Below are 8,711 nucleotides of genomic sequence, written 5' to 3' on the forward strand. Positions count from 1 at the left end.
TCAGCTTAAGCAACAAGGCTGGCAGTTGAATTCAATTTTTGCTTAACGTGCAAGGAAATGCTGCACTAATTATATTATTCCTAAATTAATTATTATTTTATATTTTATATTTGAGTATAGTTACTGAAAGTTATTAAAACAATATTTTGTTTGAAAGATTTTCACATGTTTGTGACTATTAACACATTTTGTTGGATGTGTTATGAACATTTACTGAATTTTTTGTTTTGCTTACAAAAATATTAAAAAAGGATACATGATAATTCTTAAACGATTGGGATGCCTCGTCACAAAATTGGAAGAATCAAAATCACACTAGCACAGAATTCTATCAATGACTTGTAGATTTTGGAGGGCTTGGGCCTTAGGGGGCCAAGGTTCCCTGTAAAACCATTGATTCCATCAAGAGAATCACTAATAACAAATACCTAGGCATTGGTACTGCTTTGAATTTGCATTTCTGTAGGTTTCTATAAACCATCCTTAAGTATGGAATTCCCTAACTGACATTCTTTGACTGTTGAATGGATCCAAATCCCAGCATAAGATTCTGAACGGAATCACCAAGGAAAATTTGTTTCAAACTTACTCATTTAGTCTGCCTAGCTGTCGAATATTGAATGTCAGCAAGCAACAGATGAACCTAGAATCAAAGCTCCTTCTTCCTCATGTTACTTGCACGATCAAAGCCCAGATGGTTCTCGGTCTAGAGTCTTAAGTGCATTGCATTGTAGCATCTAGGATCTTAGTTTGGTAAGCAAGTTGGATGGGAGTGAGTTTTGGGAGTGAGGAGTGTTTTGATATGTTTGGGCTTTTGCTTTTGACATATTATGTGTTAGAATAATGGCTGAAGGAGAGGTGGGTTACGAATTAGTATCAAAGGGAATCACAGGTGGGTAAAGTGTCAAAATTGAAAGCACGGGTAGGCAAGTCAAATTAGAGACAAACCACAGGTGGATAAACTGTAATTATCCTAAAAATAAATAAGGGCGCGCGCGCGCGCACACACACATATATATCATGTGAAAAAATAAATAAGGGCACACCCTAACCCACCCTATTGGAACCCATTAAAGATTACCCGTAGTATAGTTTTGCCTTTTTACCTGACTACGTTCAATGTTGTCTGCTTGTGTCATAGTTCATGAAGGGAGGAATGCATTGATAGTAGTGTAGAAGAACCTTGGAAACAAAAGAAAATTTTTTGTTACAACTTGGTTTATGAGGTCAGGTAAATTCCAATAATTATGGGTTCTATATAGGATTAAAATCTATTATTATTTAGGAAAAAAAACATAAAAATCGAATTTATCAACATAAATACATCATGTGAGACTGTCACGGTCATGGACTGCCTTCCCAAAAATATTAATGCGCCTCCATCTCAATTCTCAGCATCTCCCAAGAAAAAAAAAAAAAAAAAAAAAAAAAAACCCTTCCTTTTTTTCCTTGGTCTTATATATATTATTTATGTAGATGTTGAAATAGCCTATTAATCTTTATCTTCATTATCATCATAGTTGAAGGGTAGTGGCACAGACTTGAAAGCTCGGTACTTGCCAACATTGTTCAAATGTTCATTCTCCAATCTGATCAATTATGCATAAAAGTTTAGGATTATCACAAAAAATAAAGAAGTTATTGTACCAAAATGACTTATTAAAATCTTAATTTGTTACCTAAAGAAATTCCATATGCCACGACGAATGATCTCTAGGCTAGCTAGAATGGATATTAAGGAATTTTCATGTAAGAAAGACACTTGGAAACCCAATACAGTCTGCATCCATGCAAACCTCAGCAACACATTCAACACCTGCATGGTCATGAAGTAAAAATTAGTAGTGTTACTGTGTTAGATGTTGAGAAAAGCTAAGAAGCCTGCACATGGAATCATGGACACAGACAGACACGAGACAGGTAAGGTTGAGATAGTTAATGATTAACATATATCTTTGAGCATATTTTATGTTTATTTTAAGTTTTAAAAATAAATAACATCTATCAAAAGTTATGTAGATGCTACAGTTATTTTTTCTCTTACCATTGCTCCAAAATATACACTTTTGTGAGGGACTAAGAGCTTGTCTCTCAACCAGTGGTTCTTAGATCGACGTTGAAGAAGCCCCCAATCTATAACAAGGTCCCAGTATGTAGCAACAATTGCTGCAATGGCTGAGAAAATCCCGGCTAATGTTTTCCAACCCATTCCCTTGTCAAGACTATAAGCAATCCTCAAGATAACAGCCACAATAGTCAGAAAATACTTAATGCCATTATATCCTTGCATGGGATCTCTCTCTTCAAACAGGCGCCTGAGACACTAAAAACGAAAAGGGAATTAAGTATGCCCATCAAGCAATTATCATTCAACTTGTAGCAGCATAAGAAGAAGAGCAGTATTTGAGACATAAAAGACTTTCATAAAACTTTTCAAAACTCTTGTAGATAGTTAGATGTGAGGTTAAAATTGGTGTAACATCACTTTTACATTATTTTATCATTGACACCACTTTTGGCATACACCAATTACAACATGATATCATAAATATAATGATTGTGCCTTTTTTTCTTTTTTCTTTTTTTTATCCCTAAACTTATTTAGTCAAAGAAATGTCTTGGTACCTGAAGGAATCGAGACCAGTATGGAATTACTGCAACAATGAAAAGGAAAGTTTTGTATACTTTGCTTTCTTCACACCTGTTCTCTCTGTGCTGGAAGTCGCCCCAACCATAGTAGCAAATGTAGAACTCAAAACTTCTCAAGGCTTGCACCTGCAACAAAAGATAGAATAAAATGATCAATGAATGTGATTGGTGATATATTAATGAGTAAATGATTTTTTTTGTGTGTGTTTCAAAAGTTGACACATCAATTTATAACTTAGTAGCTTTATATAATAAAATGTGCAGTAGTTATAGTATCATTCTTGCGCAATTGATAAACAACATGAACCAATTTACGAACCTGGCTAGTGAACTGATCTGCCAAGAAGAAATCTGGGAGTGTCACCTGCAATAGAAAGAAATTCACAAATGTTCATACTTCATACAAAAGCACCCCAGTTTTACTTACTAATCTTATGCATTACGAGTTCTTGACCAATATTTACCTTGTACAAAGGAGCACAGATACAGTGAAAGAGACATGCAAGGAAGAAGAAACGATTTGAGCGATAAATGATGTTAAATGGGCAGAATAATACGATGAACACAAGCTGCAGAGAAAGACAGGATTAGGTGCTACCTATATATTCAGAGGTTAAATGTGGAAATCATCAATTAAGTTTAATAATCTTACAAAAACCAAGGTCAGCGGCAGAATTTCGGTGTATGTTCCATAATTTTTTGTTTTTGGATCCATCTCCATGTCAAGGTTTAATAGCACACTGGCTAGTGCTAACACTGCAAGACCAAAACTGAGGAGGAGAACTTCTCGATACCCCAACTCGGTTCCTTGCTTGAATCCAAATATGAAGGAATAATTGACCCGGTATCGCCTCCAGAAGAATATATTGGCAGAAAACATAATCATGTGCAGAACTATTAAGCCAAACAAGCTGCAGGGGTTTCAACATGCGAAACAAAAGAATTATATATCCCTTTTGTTGGAAATGGAAGTCATGTTCATCTCATGAATCTCTTTTTATTCAGCTAAAACAACTAAATACTGGAATGTTTTTTTTTTCTGTTATGTTATAATAATGATTATATTCATTGTTTTCTCTTAGTTTATTTGTTTAAGCTTTTAGGAAAAATGAAATTTTATCATGTTATCATAATAGATAATCCTGCAAATTTAGTTTAAGAATATACCTGTAAAGAGGAAACATGGTGTCCATGTACTGTGTTGCCTTTGGCTTACCCATGAGTTTGCGGGCACGGACAATTAAAATAAGGGCTAATATCAGAGCTACTGTGCAGCCAGCCAAAAAACCTGAAGTTTTTACAAAGACCAAATTCAAGGGAAAGAAATTGATATCAAAATTGGTCCCAATTCACTGTTATGAAGTTTAATTCATACTAACAAAAAATTTTTACCTGTGGAAAATGTTGTCCTATGTCTTTCTCTCATTGCCTGGGGTCTTAAGATTTTCATGCCTTTGGTGCGGTTAGAATTGGAGAAATGTTTGATGAATGTAACTTCAACCCTTTCCATAAGTTTGGTAATCTGAAATGGCAAATGACATATCAGATTAGAGGAAAGTACTTGACATTAGCAACCCTTTTGTAAGCAAAGCCTAAAGGTTAAGTTCCCCTTTCTTTCTTGCATTTTGCCAATGAATAAAGAAATTTTACCTCATCAGAACTGCCAAGGTTGGAATTATCCACCATTTTCATGTAATATTTTGATGCATTCCTTGAAGTGATCTACAATGTTAATCTCAAAACATAAGAACCAAAATCAATGTCCAAACCCTAGGAATAAGAGTAGTGTCTGTTTGCTAACAGTTTTTTCTTTTAGCATCTTAACATATTTGTTTATGTACAACTGTTTTCTTAATACAACTACACTTGAATAAATTATATACAATTTTTTTTTTTTTTTTTTTTGAGAGGGGAAATACCTTATCATATTTCTTCATGATCTTTGAAAATGCTAGTGTGTTTAAGAAGCTGTTCATTCAAAGCAATATGATTAAGTGCATTCATTTGAAAGAAAGACAAGCATACCCAACCAAATTTAATAATAAACTAGTACCTGTAGTTCTTCAGAAGCCTAAGCTTCTGGTAAAATTCAACAAAAGCTCGCTTAAGTTGATCTTCAACTTTTCTCAAATTTTCCCTCGTGAAATTCAGCTCTGTCTGCATAGGGTAATTGAGGAAGCCCTTAATGGTTGAACGAGGAGTCTCTAGAGTGTTGTTCATTTTCACATGACTAAGTATTTCAAGAGGAGCTGGTCTAGTTCCCTTCATGTTCTTTAGCCTCTGTTCTTGAACCATTTGGTTGACAATTTCATTCTCTTTGTCATCACTTGATTCGTCTAATGATGGTCCATGGCTGCTCGGACCCTCTTCAATCACATCCATGGACATGGGAACTCTTCCTGATCATGGAGCATTTGATTTAGTTATTGCAGAGTCTACTAATTGATATCATTTTGCAAACACTTGATATTTTTGGCCTTCTTATGAATATGAAACTAGTGAAGCATGGTCATAACAAGCCTCTATTTTAGTAAAATAAGTTCACACTACAAACACGTTGCGTATCTAACCAAAAACACGGTCCCGAAGTGATATTATAGTTTCTACAACTTTTATTACATAAACTGTATAAATTGATTTTCTAATATATTTTTTTTATAATTCGATAATTACAATAATGAGAAAGTGAGATTCGAACCCGTTCTCCTCATAAAGAAAAGTGCCAAGAAGCTACAGGCTCTTGGTGACACATCATTTTTTTTAATACAAAATAAATAAATAAAAGTAGTATAGAAATTTATTTTGTGTGTTATTGATCTGGGCACCAATGAAGTCCATTGTTAGTTTATTTGTAAGCTTTTTACAGTATAATGGGTAATAATTTAGGCATTTTTCAACACTAGCGGTTAATAACAGTATGAAAAGGCTTCCAAAAAAAAATTAATTAATAAAAAGCTTCAAAAACTTACTACTTGCTCTGGCTCCTTTTGGTGTAGAAGCTGCCACCGCAGCTGCTGAAGCAGCAACATCAGAAGCAAGACGAGTCATCTCCACAGACCTATCAAACCACCCTTGAGGATTCTCCACTTTGATCCTAAAAGCAATCAAAGCATCCATTTGTTTGTTCAACATAGCTGCTTCCTTCATCACCTCCTCCACTTTAGCCTCGTAAAACTTGTTCACTTTATTGAATTCATCGTCAAGTCTCCTAAAGTAAACCAATTCATATTCACCACCTTCATCTGAGGACATGAGAAACGTAGTTTGATAACTTTGTGAGCCACCATGGTTCACAGAATTGACAAGAATGGCTTGGCTTTCAATGTCATCAGAAGCTGATGATGGGCTTGTGGGGTTGTTGTATCTTTGTGTTAAGCCACTAAAAGCTCTATAAAGTGTGAGCTTTCGTTTAAGGCCAGCTGGGGTTGCTGGTGGCTTGGTTCTTTGCCTGAAGCGTTGGATTTCTTTCAAAAGCGATTTAAGTTGATTGTAATCCATGTATGCTTCTTGCCATTCAGGCACCATTTGTGCTGTGAATTCCTTCCCAAATTTCATGGTTTTTTTTGCCTTTTATTGCAGCACAAAATGAAGAAATATATAGTGAGCTAGTTGACATATATTGAGTGCTCCCTCAGATGTAACTCCTGATGGGTGCGTGGCACCTAGGGTCCAGCCCACTTGCTTGTAACATTAGTCAAAGCTCAATTAGTGAGCTTACTTCCTCAAGCTTCCAAAGTCAGCTTTTGTTTTAATGCAAAGCTGAGCAAGCGTGTTAGACAGGCTGAGGAGAAAGGAAGGAAAAGAAAAGAAAGGCCATTCGGCCATGGTGTGTGATTGAGAGAGAATACACTGAGTAAGGGTTGAAGCAGCGTGTGTGAGTTTCATAGAGTGAGCAAAACCACAGAGATGTTCACTCATTTGAGGTTATGTTCGTGTGAAGAGAGAGAGAGAAACACAGCGAACAGTGTGAGAGAGTGAAAAAGAAAAAGGATATAATTTTTTTTCTCAAGTTACGCATAAGAAAGATTAATTAATGTTCTCATAGAGTTTTTTAGTGTTATAATCATGAAAAGTAAAAGTATTTAGAGAGAGATTTTGCTACTGAATTTGTGGTAAGATTGTATTTACTCTTTGAGATTTATTTGTTTTATATCTAATTTATTGTAAACTCAAGTTTAGCATAAATTTTATAATTGTAATCTTTATTTCATAGTGGATATTTTTTCTGTGTGTGTGTGTGTGTGACCAAAGTATTAGCTCATGTTAGTTCGTGGAAGATTCATGAAAATACATTCAAATGAACAGGTAGCTTACACGTGTTGGCTAGTTCTATTTCTTCGTGTGGGAGAGAGGTAAATCCGTACATGTATATATGGGTAGGGGTGTCAATGTTCGATCCAACTCGCGAACACGACACGAACCCAACACGGTTTCTTTCGGGTTAGGGTTAGGCTTTAATGGGTTTGGGTCATAAACGGGTCGACCCGAAAGCGACACGATAAGAAACGTGTCATAAGCGGGTCAACCCGCGTAACCCACAATAGACACGTTTGACACGCCAATTTATTTGTGTCAAACCCAAAATGACCCACTTAACACAACCCGTTTAACTCGTATAACAAATAAATAATTATTTTATTTTAGATTTTTCAAATACCTTTTATATCCAACATATATTTTAAATTTAAAAAGAAAAGTAAGTAATTACAAATGAGAAAGGTAATCTTATTTGTTTCATTAGTTATTATTACTCTTACATTATTATTATTTAGTTCTTGTCAAACTGTTGAGGCATGATCATATTTTGTAACTACTAATACTTTTTTTTTTTTTTTTTTTTTGGCATAGAACTTGTACAAATGAAATTGGATGAGCTTGTGGAAGATGTTATGAACTTGGACATCAACAAAGAATCTATGGATAATAATCGTGGTCATAGTCAGAATTAGTCTACTATTTGCTCAAATTCTTTCAATATTGATACTTAGCATTTGGCGAGTTCCAAGGATATTATATTTTTGTTGAACAATGTTATTTTGAATTTGGGTTGAAGTGTTGCACTTCATTTGGAGTCTAAAGAACTTATTTCTAGATGAGTGTTATATTTTTATTGAACTATATTATTTTGAATGTGGATCAAAGACATAAAGTGTATGCACTGGTTTTTGGGATGTAAAAAATAATAATTTATAGATGGATGTTATATTTAATATTATGCAGGTTGAAATGGGTTGTGTTACATTCGTGTCAACCCAACACGATTCGTTTATTAAACGTGTCAAATGGGTTGGGTCAGGTTAACCCGCCTTATTAACAGGTCGGGTTAGGGTTGAAGGATTCTGACATGATTATTAAATGGGTCGGGTTAGGGTTGAGCCATTTAGTCTAATACCCCTACCTCGACACGACACGAATCCGACACGCTAACCCGAATTGACACCCCTATATATGGGCTTTTAACGTAAAAAAAAAAAAAAAAAAAAAAAAAAAAGTTAGTTATCTCATATAAATTTACAATTTTTACCACAATTTTTATATATGACACAAATTGTGATTCGTTATCTCCCATTTATACAGATTTTTTACCTTTTTTTTTTACCCCTCACAATTAGTCACATGAAAAAATTGTAGCAAAAATTATAAATTTGTTTGTAATAGTAGAGATTTTGGAGTTAAAATGTCATTTTCTAGGTATAGAAAATAGGATAGCAAACTATTTATTATGTGAACATCGGAGAAAATGAAGAAGGATTAAATGCTGCCACTTGATAGAGATGTTTTTATCAAGGGAGTCAATCTCGTACCGGAGGTTGTACCGGTTTGACTAGTGAAATGATATATTTCAATACCGGTCAATATCGGTGTACTGTTTAGGGTTTATCATTATTTTTTATATTTATAAATATATATGTATGTATGTGTGTGTATATATATTATAATAAATATAAAATTTTACCATAAAATATTACTTTAATTCAGAACAAATTATTCATTGTTTTAGACTTTAGTATCAATTAAAAGAAGGAAAAAAAACACAATATAAAAAATAGAAAGCTTAATTG

At 34.2% G+C, this 8,711-nt stretch overlaps 1 protein-coding gene across 2 annotated transcripts; it reads right to left on the minus strand.

Annotated features, from left to right (window-relative positions):
* Positions 1–316: 316 nt before the first annotated feature.
* On the minus strand, positions 317–6,618 carry LOC126718897 (phosphate transporter PHO1 homolog 3-like). Of its 2 annotated transcripts, XM_050421281.1 has the most exons (13): positions 5,619–6,614; positions 4,703–5,048; positions 4,569–4,617; positions 4,300–4,371; positions 4,042–4,171; positions 3,817–3,937; positions 3,302–3,560; positions 3,114–3,218; positions 2,969–3,013; positions 2,626–2,775; positions 2,045–2,323; positions 1,680–1,816; positions 317–1,589 (listed from the first exon to the last, which is right to left on the minus strand). In XM_050421281.1, the coding sequence occupies exons 1-13, from the start codon at positions 6,202–6,204 to the stop codon at positions 1,493–1,495; spliced, it is 2,376 nt and encodes a 791-aa protein (XP_050277238.1). In that variant the 5' UTR covers positions 6,205–6,614; the 3' UTR covers positions 317–1,492. The 2 variants fall into 2 exon arrangements, with proteins under 2 accessions (XP_050277238.1, XP_050277239.1); XM_050421282.1 differs by lacking the exons at positions 317–1,589; positions 1,680–1,816 and having other exon boundaries at positions 2,156–2,315; positions 5,619–6,618.
* Between the last annotated feature and the right edge of the window lie 2,093 nt (positions 6,619–8,711).

The sequence above is a fragment of the Quercus robur genome, chromosome 3 (assembly GCF_932294415.1).
Source record: "Quercus robur chromosome 3, dhQueRobu3.1, whole genome shotgun sequence".
NCBI classification, from domain to species: domain Eukaryota; kingdom Viridiplantae; phylum Streptophyta; class Magnoliopsida; order Fagales; family Fagaceae; genus Quercus; species Quercus robur.

Coding starts and splice junctions, on each gene's coding strand:
- LOC126718897 (XM_050421281.1), bottom strand. CDS start 6,204: ATGAAATTTGGGAAGGAATTCACAGCACAAATGGTGCCTGAATGGCAA. Junction 4,172..4,299: donor ACCTTGGCAGTTCTGATGAG/GTAAAATTTCTT, acceptor TTGCCATTTCAG/ATTACCAAACTTATGGAAAG. Junction 2,776..2,968: donor CAGATCAGTTCACTAGCCAG/GTTCGTAAATTG, acceptor CTTTTGTTGCAG/GTGCAAGCCTTGAGAAGTTT.